Below are 16492 nucleotides of genomic sequence, written 5' to 3'. Positions count from 1 at the left end.
ATAAAATTGGGGTTTGACTGTATATATGTCCAAAAAGATGACTTCTTGACAGTTGGAACAGTTCTGTATTTTATACATCTGCATATCGGAGGTTGTTCTACACACATTCATAACGGTGTGACATGTGTGATTAGGTAAGAACAAGTATTTTTTTTTCCGTTGATGTGGATGTAAATTAAAGAAAAGCATGCACTTTGGGTGAAGAGTGTGCATGTGTATTGGTGAATTCTGACAGAAGCTGCTACAGAGACCTTTTCAGCTTGGTAGATAGAGCATATAACTAAGCCCCACCACTTGAATAATATAGTGTAGCTTCACATGCTGTTCCAAGCCTTTACTAGACCTAGCTTTGCAAATGCAGTCATAATAATTTATTAGCACAGCACCTACATTCTTATACACTCCATGAAATAAAGGAAATCTGAACCTCTTGCCCATCATTGAGCAGAGGGCAGTGTTGATAATTTGCAGCATTAAATAAGACTTGCAAAAATTCCCGACCTGATGGAAATCAGTAAACATTATTTTAACTGAACTACACGTGTTCACACAAGAACTTTGCAACTTCTGCTTTATCTATAATTGGAAAGTTCAACTCATTAAAATACACTAAAGTTGAAGAAGGGAAACCTTTGAAAAAGCAGCTGTACCTGATCTGACCTGACAATAGAATAATATTGCAAACATCACAATAGAAGTTAAGGTTAATTCGCATTCTGCCAGGATACACATACAATATGCTAGGATTTCTGACAGTTGAATTAGACCATTTTGTGAAAGAAATATGCCAGATGTATACATCAACAACTGTATCAGGTGGGCAAACATCGCAGTTCAATGTTGCTGACAGACTCTGAAGCACAATTGCTGCTATTACAAAGCGTGCTTTTCACATCTAGCTGCAATGTAGTGAAAACCCTGCCCATTGGGCAGAGAACAATGAATAAATTAATTAATTAGGTATCATATAAATACAGAGAAACTAGTACTCACTTTTATCCACGTAGCTGTTTTTTCTATTTCGATTAATTAGCAGATGACACAAACCCGGATGCACAGTTAACAACAGCGCACCTAGCGGCAGCCAGAGAACTACAAACAAAAGATGCATGCCAAGCAACAGTACAGTAAGTTCCAATGAGGATGGCGGCAGTGGCCACTGAAATTAATTGAAAAAGAAAAAAACAGCTTCGCGGATAAAAGTGAGTACTAGTTTCTCCGAATTTATATACTACCGCGTCTCTCTTTTCCCAATTATGAATAAGTATCATATTTTGCCTATTTTCACCTCAAAATGTATTAAGCAAATTTCATAATGAAAATAAAATGCAACTGAATAGATAATGATTAATATGATTGGTACTTTCCTTGTTTGGATCCCATAATAACAATGTAAACACAAAAATATACTTATATTGAAGTCCTTGCCCACCAAAATCTTTGACACTCATTCAGTGGTCCACTCAAAACCAGAAAGTCTGGTGCTGCCACTGTCTCATTAGCAATTTGTTAAAAAAAATTATATTCAATAAAAGATGGGCATATAGGTGTTCTGATTAATACCCCTGGAGAAGAAATGCAGCACAAACTTGACTTTCTATCTGGACTTTTCAAATCAGGATAGTGAAAATCCAAATATCCAGAAAAAAAAAAAGCAAAATAAATATCTCACCTGTATGAAGCTCTGAAGTCATGGCCCCATTGGCTTACACAGTGAGCTTCATCAATGGCCACAAGAGTAATGCCAACACGGTCCTTTATATCCTTCAGCAAACTGTCAGCTGCAGTGCAAAACTCTGGAGTTAAATAAACCAATCTATATTTCCTTGAGAAAATGTTTCCAATCACTTCACTCTGCTTGTTCTGTGCTGTTCCCAAGAAGCAAGCCTCAATGTTGGCAACCTGTCATGGAATGAAGAAATAGGTCTTCCAAAGCTTACTACTTTTTCCACATTATTTAATAGGCACATGATAATAAGAATAACCTGTGGGCTAGGGCCTACCTACCGACTGCCAGCCTCACTCCCACCTGCCGAGGTGGGAGATCGTCCAACAAGTTACGGGGTGATGTGTGGTCAGCACAATGAAGCCCCGGTCATTGTTGTAGGTTTCCATGACTGGGATACATTATTCGTTTGTAGCTCCCCAATGGTGGGTGGCTACCGAGTCCTTAACACTGGCCGAAATCTCAGGATAAAGTTTTGCTTCCCCAAGGAAACTCGAACCTGCATTCCTCCAGTAGCTGGAGTCCAAAGCATGGCACCTTAGATTGCATGGTCACAGTGCAGGACATTTAATAGAGATGATACAGATTAATCAGCATTCTATCGGTATCAGCTGATATACGTAGGTACAATGGATAAATTACCAATCTTATATATCTACAAATATCTTAAAATTCAGTGAAATATTTTGCCATTTTGTTATAATTTTTATGGATGTAAACATATACTATAATCTCAATTCCATACTTTTCTTTCTCAAGTATATGTCTAAATATGCAGCATTTTTTTTCATTGCAAAAGCTGGTTCATATTGTAAGATACATTTATGAACATGGTCAATGAACCATTTGGAATTCTAGATCTGTAAAATACAACTTATTGGTATTGGTAAATTTTATATGGGTACTTTATCGGTATCTGGCCGTGGTAGCTCAGTTGGTAAAGCATCTGGCTACCATGCGGAAGACCCAGGTTCAAATCCCTGGGAAGGTGATCTGGACCAGGAAATTTTCCAGTCACTTCCCTGTTTCTGCACGGTTCTGAGGCCCACCCAGACTCGTATCAATGTGTACCTGAGGGTGACCCTCGGGGGGGGGGGGGGGGGGGGAAGGCAGCCGGGAGTGATGCTGATCACATCATTCCAACTATGGTCAAGATCAAGAAATATGTGGAGCTCTACTTTCACATCACCCCATATACCTTCATGTCATGTGTGTACATGCACAGTGTACCTTTACCTTACCTTACCGTATCAGTATCAGCCAAAATATAATATCGGTCCAATTTAATACACATAAAAGGGGTGCTCCAGTGAAACTGTGACTTGTAAGTATACAAAGTAAGAAACAAAAATGTTTACTGTAATGAACACCACATTCACTTCTCGATGTAATACTCCTCCACATTTATGCATTTGTCTGAGCAAGATTTCTCAAGGTAGACTGCTTCCACTTTGTCACAACTGCTGATATTCTGGCCTCCCAAAAAGTTCTTTAACCCTTCGTTCATGTGTGTTCCAGAGTAACGCAGGTTTGTATATGGTGAGCGTGGCACTCACATATGGATTTCATTGTTTTTTGGCATTTCTTGAATATATTTTATATTCATCATATTAGAAATAGTTTATAAATATGTATTGCCTAATATATGTCACTTATAAGTTAAAATTTACCTTATTTGTTATATATTATGGATGGGACCGATTAATCGGTACTCTATCGGTATCGGCCGATATAGGCATATTGGTGTATCGGTAAAATTATCGATTATTTTACAAATCCAATATATCGATTATTATCTGATAATTTAGTGCAAAATTCTTTCTAATACTTTCTAAGAAAGTAAATGTCTAAATATGCAATTTATCTTGCACTGCAGTCACCTTTGGAACACACATTTATTAAAGAGGTCAGTGAACCTTTCAGGTTCTTCAAGGACCATTTCTAATTTTATATCGGATCGGGAGAATATCAGTTATCGGTAAATTTTATATCGGTACTTTATCGGTATCGGTCAAAATTTCATAACGACCCATCCCTATTATATAATACCAAAATGATATTCTTGTATTGCAATATTTACTGATTATGTATTATGAGAGACAAATTATTAAGAATGCCACAACAATTTTTGTACTTTTATTTGGAATTTACTTTTTATGTTAACACTAACACTAGTAATAAATTCAATAAGTTATTACTTGACGGGAGAGATGTACATTCTACTTCGTAGTTTCATTCTGATCAATATATTGACAAAAAAGAACTAGTAATAATAGGCTCATCTTCATAAGGAGATTGATCCGTGTTGCTATCATTATCACTTTTCAATGAATCCTCAGCAACATTATCTTCTGAGCCCTGAGAATCGAACACTCTGCCCAGGTATTCTCTTTTCTCATCACTCAGTTCAGTAAGGCATGCTTGGAACTGCTGTTGTTCATTCGTAATGAATATCAGGTTTCAAAGTTCATTTAGCCAGAAACAGTGGCAGTAATAAGTGAATGAGTCAAATAAAATAATTACTGAAGAATCAATTGGGGGACTGGGACACAATTAAATCACAAGCATGACACTCAAAACACCATATACATGACTCGACCTGTTTCATTACTGTTAAAATGGCAAATTATTAACAACATACAAGTATGGAATTTTTACCAACACTGACACAATTGTAATAAATGATAATGTGCTGACCTCATACATATTTCACAAAATGGTGAAGAGTGTTGTGTGGTCAGGGGTTGGCTTGGTAGCTGTGCTGAAGAAAAAAATTGAGGATTTGTATGTCATTATTTGTCAAATTTAGTCTTCCACCATGTTTTCTGGAAAAGTTCTTGAATTGCTGTGAATAATTTCCTGACGTTAAAGAAATAAAGCTCCACCCCGTGCATTGCAGCATGTCATGAAGGTTGATATGGAATGTGGAGGATAGACTCCACACATGTAATATTGAAACGCACAGCACTCAGCCACCTTTACCCCCTCCCTCCCAGTTAACTACATATTAAGGACAGGCTGGGTGACGAGAGCTACTTATGCATGGACACTGACAGAAAAATTCTCACCCTAGAAGTAGTATCGGAGTCTTCTGCAGCTAATTTTCAGATTACTTTCATGGACTAGGTTTGGATGGTAAATTTCCTATCTAATGCCTGTAATTTGTAAATATGTCATTCTTACTGCAGTCACCTATTAGAGCGTTCCTATCTACTCTGTCTCTACATAGGTTTCCTACAGAATCCAAGCAGTCAATCCCATTTAACTTGATAAACATTAATAAACTAATATTCTACTTTTATGTCATTTAGTGTACATTTAATACATTTCTAATTTGACACAGAAACTAATTTTTTTGTGTGTGTGTGTGTGCAGATACTTACTTGTAAAGACAGAACTTGATCTTCCATCAAGGATATAAGGGGAGAAATCACCAACGTCAATCCATTCAGGAAAACTGGTGGATACTGATAGCATAAACTCTTCCCATAACCAGTGGCCATTATAACACAGTTATCTCTCTTACTCTGTTAATGCAAGAATAGGATTATTTTCATGTAAGTCACACATGCTAGTTAGGTCAAAAAGTTCATAGACTGGTTGCCATGTGCCGACACTGTACAGAGTCAATTCACAGAGCTAGTGGAGGACAGAAGAATGTTTCGGTTTGAAAGAGATAACAAAGTTTTACCTGAAATTAGGCAAAAGTGCACAGAAGATGCTATGGCAAGTGTATACACAATGCAGTATAGGTGCTGTCAAAACTTTGTTAGCATAATTAGATGTAAGCAAGTTAATAACTATTTCTGTGAACTCGTATATGAATTCCCAAGCAGATGGTGGTAGAGGCCATCGAAATTAATAGAACTTCTACACGTAAGTTTCTCGAAAAAAGTTAATAACTCGCTTACATCTAATTATCATCAAGCGTGTATCTATAGTGATAGCATATGGTTAAAACAGACATTTCTCTGTCCACTGACTCAAGTGAACTGCCCACGTTGCCAAATGACTGCAAAATCAAGGATATCCTGCTGTCTGCTCAGTCTCCACACCTGTATCCTGTATTTTGAGATTCTGTATAGTGTTGACACACGGTAGCCAGTCCACGAACTTTTCGACTAAACTGGTACACCTTAATTATATCATCAAGTATTCAAATGTAATCATAAACATTAAGTATGTGCATGCATATGCCTATGCCGACACATGCACACAGTCGAGAACTGAAATAAAGCACTGTGTTGCATAACTAGGTTTCAAAACCTCTACCTCTGTTTATTGCCACTGCATTTCTCATAAAGAAGAGTTTAAAAAATAAACTGAGAAAGTTTCTGAATACAGCAAAAAGTGTACAAATTAATTCCATTTCACATAATAAATTAGCTGGACACCAAGATCTGTCATAAAAGTATAACAAAATGTCAAAAGTGGAGTGGGTCTTTGCTAGACTTTAGTTTGGTCACTTCCAACTCAACATTAGGATATCTTCCAGGTAATTTGGGAACTACAGATTCTTTGAACCATATCAGTTTGGTGAAATCTTGGTCATTACCTCATATCTCTTATTCCACCCAGCCCCACGAATTAATATTGTTTACTGTCACACCCAGTGACACCAGATGCTTGGAATTGCATTTTATAATTATTCTTCCATTTCCAATGCCATAATTGCCTCCCTGATGGTGCACTGGTTGCGTCATTGCCTTGTAATCAAGGGGTCCCAGGTTCAATACCGAGTGGAGGCACATAGTGGTTTGGATTCCACTTGAAACTGTAGGTCAAGTCCCGATTAGCCTTTCTGTGCATAAAGTGAACTTAAAACAAAAACTTAAAAATTAAAGTGTGACACAGGATGATTCCATTCTTTTTTTAGTTTTCTTCTTGCTAAGTGAACTGTTCTTTGCTATCACTGTGGGCCCCGTGGTCATATTCATCCTGTTTCCACATGCACAAAAATAAATTTTTAAATGTTTATTTAATATCTGGAAATGCATTCTTCAGATCTCTATTTCAAGATGCAACATTAAAAACATTTACCTTCCAACCAGGTCACAACATAAAACATCAATTTTTGTAAGGTTTTACACTGAACGTTTACTATTAACAATATGCCACCTACCTCAATAATGGAATGTATAATTTTCCACTGCATCGGCCGGAATTCTTCATGTCCAAAGTATGTCTTCAGGACATGTATGTGATTATCATTTGGTTCTGGAATCACTGAAAATATGACAAAATTATAAAGGGAGAATTAGGAGATAATACTTCTCAATATAAAAATTACACACACCACTGCAATTTAGAAATAAAAAAATAAAGTATAAAAAGAGTAATTAAAAGGTTTAGTCACTGCAAGTAGCCTTATTGGTATTAGTTATACTATGAATGTCATCACATGGACAATCTGTAAAGATTTCCTCTCACAATCATTTTCTTTAAGAAAATAAAGATATTTCATACCTGTTAAGATCAAGAAAAGAAATATATTCACCTTAAATGTAACTTACATGCTTTTTAAATATACACAACCAAGAAGAAACAGAACCTTGCAACTGTGATTTGTTCCTTTATTAGTCTATACCAGTGGTTCTCAACCTATTTCCTATCACGACCTCTTGCCAGCAACCCCCATATGGAATTTCTGGTTTGTAATAAGCGTTTATGTATGTAAGCACATATACAACTCTGCGAAGAACAACAAAGGATCCCAAACGAAACAATTCCTTTCCAATTGTCAACAAAATCATTTCTCATTTGACCTTGCAAGGACGGGACAAAACCATTTTATTTGTTCAAGACAAAGTAAATGCTTTTCAGAAGAAATTAGGAGTTTGGGCATCCAGAGTCAGAACCTACAATTTTGAAAATTTTCCTCTGACTCAAGACTTTATTTCAACTTGAGATTGTTCTTTTGACATGAAGACGCTGTCCAGTTTAATGTGCAAACATCTAAAAGCGCTTCAAGAACAGATGGTAGAATATATTCCCTTTGATGAAAATGCCAGTTCAAGATGGATATTAAACCCCTTCATTGAAGAGGGCATCAAAATAGCCAATCTAAGCCCACAACTTCTTGACGAACTGATAAAATTATCGTGCGACAAATCTTTGCAACTGGCATTCTGTAATGTTCTGGCTGAAGAGAAGAGCAAAATATCCTGGGCTGGTATCTGCTGCTTTAAAAATCATAATTCCCTTTGCTACATCGTATCTGTGCAAAAGTGGTTTCTTTTCCATGGTAAGCATTAAAACAAAGACCAAAAACTGCTTGTCAGTTGAGAATGACTTGATAATGTGCGTCACGAAAATTGAACCAGACATTGCAGCACTAGTGAAATCACACCAGGTTTAGGTTTCACACTAGCCTTCATTTTGCATTGTATTTCAATATGCAGGTTTTGTTGTATTTTTCTTTTATTTCAATATGCAGTTTTCACTAGTTTCATACCTCTTTTATTTGAATTGTTTTTTAAACGATTCTTCATCTGTTAAAAAAATGTTTAATATTTTTTGCTATATTTAACCAAGTATAGAAATAAAAATATGTCTATCAAAATAAATTTAAAATATTTTTTTTAAATATTTTTTCTGCTACTAGTCCCTAATTACATTTATCTTTTTCACCTCTTTTCACGACCGCCATGAAATCCTCTTGCAACCCCCAGGTTGAGAAACCATGGTCTATACAATCTTGACTTTCATTGAGGATTTCCTCAATTGTTAATTTACAGAATAAAATAAAAATATAGGCAGGTTAAAAAAGATATGAAAAATTAAATATTAAAAGGTTAAAGTAGTGGGGGCATTGACCACAGCAGGAATTACCCTTTCTCTAGTTGATTAATTTGTAAATTATTATTTATTTATACTAATCTACTAATTTAAATTTATGAATACAAAACCAAGAGAATGTGTGTGTTAGAAGAGGTGAAACATTATTGCAAAAAGTGTTTCTGACATTTAGGTACAGTCCATCTGAAAAGTCGATACTGTTCAGCAACAGAAAATGCAACTTGCATACATATACCTTCCTCTTCATTATTTCATCAGCCTACTTCTTTGATTTTCTGCACTAGGGATCATCTATACTTTTTTCATATTTTACATCACTTTTCTGCTGCTTTTATTAAGCATGATTGATGATTAGATGAAATTAATGACATGCATGTTTGTTCACACCAGGACTACAACCAAAAACCTTCAGTGGTGAGATCATGAGTCTACATGCGGATAGTGATAATTGGTGTTGAAGTTTTGGTTCAAAGCTACCACCAAATTCTTTTCAGCAGTCCACGTATACTGCAGGATATGTTAACAGATATTTTCTCAATAGTCCAAATATCTTGAGAATTATAAAAATTGACAATATTTTGGGATTTAGTTTTTTTTAAATATTCTGACTCTTTCATAGATGATTGATTTAAAAAACGTACAATTATCTTGTAATATTGAAATGGATGCATATATTTGAACTTCCATAATTATTTCAAAGAAATTTAAATTTGGAAGCATGTGGTCTCGTGAAATCAGCGAACTTATGTTGGCGTTTACTTCCAACGTTTAGAGGACCCACACCAGTTCTTATGCTCTCCTAAAGAACTGGCACGAGAATAAATATCTGTTTACAGTGATGTCATTTCAGCTCTTGAAATACCAATATGTTTAATGAACATACAATTAGTAAGTACTTCCTACTAATTATAACACCCTAATCATTTACATTTTGCACATTCTTCTCCAGACTGCTTCAATAACCTGATGAATAAAAGCAAAGCACAATAATCAAATGGATGTGAATAAAAGGGCCAATACCGAAACATTGTGCAGAATTTTGAACCAATGTCAAACATTTCACTAAACAGTATCTTCATCAGCTTTATCAGATTTGGAGTTTTGGAAATCTTTGAAATTATGTGGTGCCAGTACAGAATGGATATTGCCTGGATGGAAGATGCAATGCTACCTGTACACTTACCCTCCTGAAAAGTGCCATGCCACTGCAAATTAGCATTTTGCTGTTTCATTCTATTCTCATTTTGGTATCCTCTTGCATGTCCCTGTAATGAATATAAATAAATAAAAAATTATAATCAGTTAATAATTGTGCATAAAAATGGGGGAAGTTAGTAAAAAGGACACAAACTGATGTTGGGTAGCTGAAAATAGTAGTGAGTAGTTTCTAAATTTGTCATTAGGTGGCAGCACAATCCAGCTTGATGATATTCAGTTAGCAGTCACTACATAGCAGATGCACACATGGGTAGCTCAGTTTAAAAAGGTGGACCGTACGTGGAGATGGCACAGGTGGAGGAGATGATTTGAGCTGACAGGCGAGTGACGATAGACAGCATAGCAACTGCAATAGGGTGTTCTCATGTTTTATACTACATCATAATGTATGATCCTTTGAATTTCTGAAAAGTGTGCACATGTGGCTGGGACAGCAGCCCAAATATTTTTATGCAGCAGGTTTTGGGGGACCGATAAAGTGATGAATAAGTGTATCAAATTTGGTGGAGATTATGTTGAAAAATAAAAAGTTTTCAAGTCAGTTTCTCACTTAGTTTTTTAAATAAATGTTTGTGACCTACTTACTGACTTACCCTCATACTTTCTGCAAACGAAAATCCATACACATTATAATGTATAGGAGAAGATACTACTGTCATGAGCCAGTAACAAGTGATTATATAGCAAACCAGTTAATGAGGACTTGAAGCAGCACCAGGAAAGAAAGACAATTAAAAAAAGTTAAGACAATGAGTGAGACAAACACCATTGGCTGCACCTTGAAATAAAAAATTCAGAAGACAGCACCTTATCTTCCTAAACTTTATTTAAAAGTGCATCCAAAGGCAAAACATATTTTTCTCATTTCTCATGCTAGGCATTTAGGCCTAGCAGAGAAGAAAACAGTTGAAAAATTGCAATTTTTTCCCAGGTATAATTTGCACGATGATTTGAAGTTTTATAACAATGCCACCTACTTACTACATCTATTTGAAGATTCTTATTTAAATGTCTAATTGATGAAAATTTTTGTCCAGACATACTCTGATATATCTTTTTCCTGAATCATTTTTCTTTTCCTTTAATATATTGCACAATGAATTTGTCCCATGGAAGAGTGGAAAATAGGATTCCAAATTGCTTTATTATGTTCAGCCATTGTTCTTTTGGAACAACATGACAGTATTTTTAAAAAGGAGGATATTTAACACCATGCACCTTATGTTCATACACAGGCATGCATTGTGACCATTGTTTTGATTAATTCTGGGATATAAAGTGTATCGAGTGGCAGTTGCATCCAATACATTAATCACAATTCCACCAGTCTGGTTGCAAGGTGTGATGTGAAAGCAAATCTAGATCTGATATCATTTTTGGTGCATTCATTTCGACAATGTTATGCACAGACCTTCTTTTCCCTCCGTCAACAATTTCTATACAAAGATCATTAGTGAGAAAGTCTATGAAGTACTCTTCTCTTTCATCTTTGGTAGTTTCTGACCCTTCAGGAATTGTTCAGAAACTGATGCAGGATACTTGCGGTGTCGGATGTTGTAAACATTTCCTGTCCAAGTGAGCTACTGAATTCTGTTCTTCGCCTTGATTGGTGACAATTGTTACGAACAAATTTATGAAAACAAATTTTCTAGTCTTGTCTTACATGTAAGGTAAGTTTATGTGTTAACTTGTGTGTTTGGATGTCTTGAAATAAACTTTAAAAGATTTTATTGATATTGTGAATCTTTTTTTTCACATGGAAGCACATTATTTCCCTACCTGACATGTAACTCAGAGCAGATTTCGACACATATTTGCAGCTTAGAAGGTTAAGGACATAACCATTACATATTGGCACTTTTTGTCTCAGAACATCTTGAATTTAATACATCGAGAACATCATTTCCTTCATGGGCTCTATGGAAAACATGTTTTATTGAGTATGCAATGTGGTGAGAAAAACATGCATTTCCACACTTTGACAAGCATTTGGATATCTGATGTGTGAAATGATGTTGTAGCTGTCGGTGCCTGACGCTCCAGATTTCCCATTTCTGATTATTACCATACCATTGAGTAAAATAAACATGTGGTCCAAGAAATGGTTTTGTAATAACTTCAGAAAGTGGTAGTTTAATTGGGCTGAAGAAATATGGCAATTTTTTTACTCCCATATGAAACATCATTTCCAATCCTGATTGTTCAAATTTTTGTAAAATACAAGGCTCATTCAATATATAACCGGAAATATGATGCAACAAATATTTATTACAAGCACCAAAAGAACTACAGTACTATGTTTTAACATAGTCCCCCCCCCCCCATAGTTCAATGCACCTACACCAGTGCTTGATAAGGGCACTGATTTCACAGGGAAAAAAATATTTTGGACACGTGCATAACCACTCGTGCACCGCTGACTGGACTTTGTCGTCATTCTAGAACCTCGATCCACTTAGTCCATCTTTCAGTGGGCCAAAGGTGAGGAAATCGGAAGATGCAAGATCGGGCAAATATGGAGGGTGGGGTAAGCACTCAAACTTTAGATCCTTGATGGTTGACGTGACACTGGCAGTGTGTGGTCTCGCATTGTCATGGAGCAAAACCACACCAGTCAACACTAGACCACGTCGTCTCTGGAGAATAGCTGGTTTCGGTTTTTTGCGCAAAAGGTTGGGAGTAGGTGGTGCTGTTTACATTATGACCTATGGGCAAGTAATGTTCAAGAATTGGCTCCTGGTGCTCCCAAAACAAAGTTAACATGACCTTTCCGGCACTCCGTTGAGCACGCACTTTCTTCGGCCTGAGAGACTAAGAATGTCGCCATTTCATTGTTGTCTTCTTACATTCTGGTTCATAGAAGTGAACCTAACTTTCATCTCCACTGACAATACGATGAACAAATGCCTCACCGTCAGCTTCATAATAGAGCAAAAGCTCCCTGCAAGTCTCTCCTTCATTTCCGGTGTCAAACGTTTTGGAACCCACCTCGCACACACTTTCCTGAACCTCATTATGTCATGACTATATGGTGGGCGGATCCTACACTTATCTCCATCTGGGAAGCAATTTCACTGACAGTAATACACCGGGACTCCCACATCAAGTCCTCCACTTGAGCATTGTTGCTTTCCATGACTGCAGTAACAGAGCGACCAGGATGCGGAGATTATGCTCTGTTTGAACTTCTCAGCCCACTCGTACACTTGTGATTGACTCATGCAGTTGTCACTGTACTGAACTGTCATGCAGCGATGAATTTCTATAGTTTTAACACCTACACTCAATAAAAATGTCACGAAACTTTGCTGCTTCAGCTTGGAGCACTCTTGTAAGGGTGCTGCCATCTTGTGTGACTGTTTCTCATCGTCCCGTGCAAGAGGAAGGTATGCCAGACCTAGCTATGAATAGCTTACAGATACCTTCACAAAATAACAAACATATAACAATCACGGTTGTATTTTAGATATTTTATACTACTTTTCCGGTTATTTATTGAATGCACCTTGTACATTGAAGCAAGTTTCTTGGCATGGGTACAATCATAATACACAAGCTGCTTCCACTGAAAACGCACACACACACAGATACATGTGTACCACAGACACTTACTCCAATGTTGTCATTAGATGAAGTTGCACTTCCTTCAGTACACTCTTTCACATTGTTAATGCACTCTTCTATCCAATCATCTGCACTGCCATCATCAAAGAGAGCCTCTATAGCTTCATTTACTTCTGACTCCATATTAGAAACCTGCAAACAAATCATGATTGATAAAAGAATTTATTGCATTAATTTAGCAACCTCACTCTCCCAGGTGCATTGCAAATCCTGTACTCCGCGAATGAAGTAAACACCGGTGATTTATGAAGAAAACAACAATTTTTTGCAATGATTAGCATTTAAAAACTAGGTTTATGAATACCCTGAATTTTAACTATGCTTGCCTAGCCTAACCTAACCTTACGTGAATGGTTCGTGGGGCAAATACGTTTTCCACATTTACTGAAGATGCCATATTGTCACATGTAAAGCAACGCTCCATGGAACGGATAGCGAACTTCACTTGTTCACATCATCAAACATGGCGACCATTAGTATCGACAATCATAGTGGTAATGTATGCACGGTATTTCGCATTTTCTAGATGTGACTGCCAATTTTTAACTGCAGATTCATGTTTTTGAGATCAAAATTCGTGAGTATACCAAATTTGAAAGCAATCTGAGATACTCCCGGTATTCTGTAATTATACCTTTTATTAGAAGACAGAGTTGTGAAATGGGTCTGTAATTTGATAAATCTTTTGGGTCATTTTTCTTCAGTAATGGTTTAGCAACAGCTACTTTTAGCCTGTCTGGGAAAATACCCTGATCAATGGAATAGTTTATTATATGTAGTACTACAAAACTTAAATACAATTATATAATTGTATACTAAGTGATAAGTGAATTCCCATCAATGACGTTGCAAGAGACATTGAGCTTGTAAGCAGCAAGTTCGGTAAAATTTCAGTAACTGCCAAACGTCTGAAATTCCTTTATTTTCTTCTTTTTCACATTGGTACTTACGTATTCTGCATTCCTAAGGATTCTTCAAGGTACCATTTCATTTATTTAACGCAAATAATCTCAACTTTCAACATATCGAGTAATTCTTGTTTGTTCGTTTTCGCTTACGTTACACGCAATATGGCAGAGAAATCTTGACACTGCATAACCATGATCAGTGGTTATGCAGTGTTGCAACCTTCTTCATCGAAAAATACCTACTTTCGTGTTACTGATTTTGTATTTCTTTTCCAGGTTCGAAAACCCCACGAACCATGCACAGATAGCTCCACGAACCATTCACGGATAGACCCACGAACCATTCATAAATAGCCCCAAGAACCATGCATGGATAGCCCCACAAACCATTCGCAGATAGCCCAACGAACCATTCATAAATAGCCCCACGAACCATTCACGGATAGCCCCACAAACCATTCACGGATAGCCCCACAAACCATTCATAAATAGCCCCACGAAACATTCACGGATAGCCTAATGAACCATTCATAAACAGCCCCACGAACCATGCACGGCAAGGTTAGGTTAGGTTCGGTTACGTTAGACAAACATAGTTAAAATTGTCATCTTCAAAATTGTCATGCTCTTGGAAAACAATGGTGTGGTTGGAAACACTGACCGGGGGTTACATCATCGAACGAACGCAACATTTGATTCACGTAGTGGAAGGACATAGAGGTAACAGCTTTCGAGCATCGGCGAGACATTAATGTTGAAAAATACATGATTTACCGGCAAAATATATTAAGCTGGGGGAAAAAACACTTCTGAGACCTTCGTAAAGTATACCAGAAACTCATTTCGGTAAGTACTTTCTCCTGTAAAATTGAAGAAATACGTTTTGCGGATACGAAAATTTGGTAAATGTCTGTTATATCGGAGACACATTTCTTCATTTTTACAGAAGAAACTACTTACGGAAATGAGTTTCTGTAGTATTTTGAAAGTTCTTGGAGGTATTTTCTCACCGTAGAATGCTGCACAACAAGAAATAAGCACTTTTGATATAATAAACTTGCATTTTGTGCAAAGCGACAACATTATACCGTTGTTTCCATTATGTACCTGCAGGTGGTGCGAGCGTCGAAAGTCATGCGGTCTCGCAAGTGTTTCCAAACGTGCCTTTTTTTTTTACCATAATTTTATTTATTTAACTATGCTTACCTAACCTTGCAGGAAATGGTTCGTGGGGCTATCGTGAAGGGTTTTTGGGGCTACCGTGAATGGTTTTTGGGGCTATCGTGAATGGTTTTTGGGGCTATCCGTCAATGGTTTGTGGGGGCTATCGTGAATGGTTTTTGGGGTTATCGGGAATGGTTTATGGGGCTATCCGTCTATGGTTTGTGATGACATAATGAACACGAAAGGAGGTATTTTTCGGTTAAGAAGGTTGAAACACTGCATATCCCACTCTAAGTCGACAAAACACAAGAAGACGCGCGATGATCCACAGCTGTGTGCGCCATATTGTATGTTCCGCAACGGAAGAAAGGACCCAAAAGAATTACTCGTAATGTGAAAAATCGAAGTTATTTTCGTGTAAAAAGCATAATGGCACCTTCAACTATGTTCCGCAATACACAATTGGTAAGTACGAACCATTTAAAACTGAAAATATTCGATAGAAATGTGTCTCCGATATAACAGACAATTACCGAAATTTTACCGCAAGTTCTAACTGCTCATGTAACTGCAATGACCGTGACCTAGCAAGCATACACAAAAAAACCACCTTCCATAGCAGATTCCAAACTTCTTTAACTTTCTTGGAGCTATTATTATTAAGAATCACGGTGATAACTTTTCCTCTGCTTTGAATATTTTATCAAAAATTAAGCTGTAGTTTTCATTTTGTAACAAGGAAGCCCATTTTCGACCACTATTAAAATTCACAAATGCCCACCAAATCACAATAAACAAGAAAATAGATCGACAATCGCGATTACTGAAGATCGATTATTATTGTTACACGGATATCGATCGAGTGACCAATATTTAGAGAATCGTTTCGAGCTATAAACAGAAGAATGGCGAACCGCGCCAGCAACATTTGTGGCGGGCGTTTATCGAGAAGTTTTGCATTTCGGGGGAGGGTGTTAGTCCATATGGTAAGAATTTACAATACCGGACCACCTCTCCGATTTTTGTAATATTTCGCATACTCACTAATTGAGGC

The 16492-nt window shown here is 36.8% G+C and overlaps 1 protein-coding gene across 2 annotated transcripts in view; it reads right to left on the bottom strand.

The window, feature by feature from the left end:
- Positions 1-16222, bottom strand: part of LOC145986353 (bifunctional 3'-5' exonuclease/ATP-dependent helicase WRN-like) — an 81936-nt gene extending 65714 nt beyond the window's left edge. Inside the window, exons 1-6 of one of the 2 annotated variants that reach the window (XM_083120229.1) lie at positions 16049-16222; positions 13355-13498; positions 9708-9789; positions 6849-6952; positions 5110-5253; positions 1673-1902 (exon numbers count right to left, since the gene is read on the bottom strand). In XM_083120229.1, the coding sequence (XP_082976355.1) occupies positions 1673-1902; positions 5110-5253; positions 6849-6952; positions 9708-9789; positions 13355-13489 (695 nt within the window). In that variant the 5' untranslated portion in view covers positions 13490-13498; positions 16049-16222. Of the gene's footprint in view, positions 1-1672; positions 1903-5109; positions 5254-6848; positions 6953-9707; positions 9790-13354; positions 13499-14316; positions 14535-16048 lie in introns of those variants that run through there. The other variant, XM_083120230.1, reaches the window with a different exon arrangement.
- Between the last annotated feature and the right edge of the window lie 270 nt (positions 16223-16492).

The sequence above is a fragment of the Lepisma saccharinum genome, chromosome 4 (genome assembly GCF_977018435.1).
Source record: "Lepisma saccharinum chromosome 4, izLepSacc3.1, whole genome shotgun sequence".
NCBI classification, from domain to species: domain Eukaryota; kingdom Metazoa; phylum Arthropoda; class Insecta; order Zygentoma; family Lepismatidae; genus Lepisma; species Lepisma saccharinum.
This window is presented reverse-complemented; position numbering and strand designations above follow the sequence as displayed.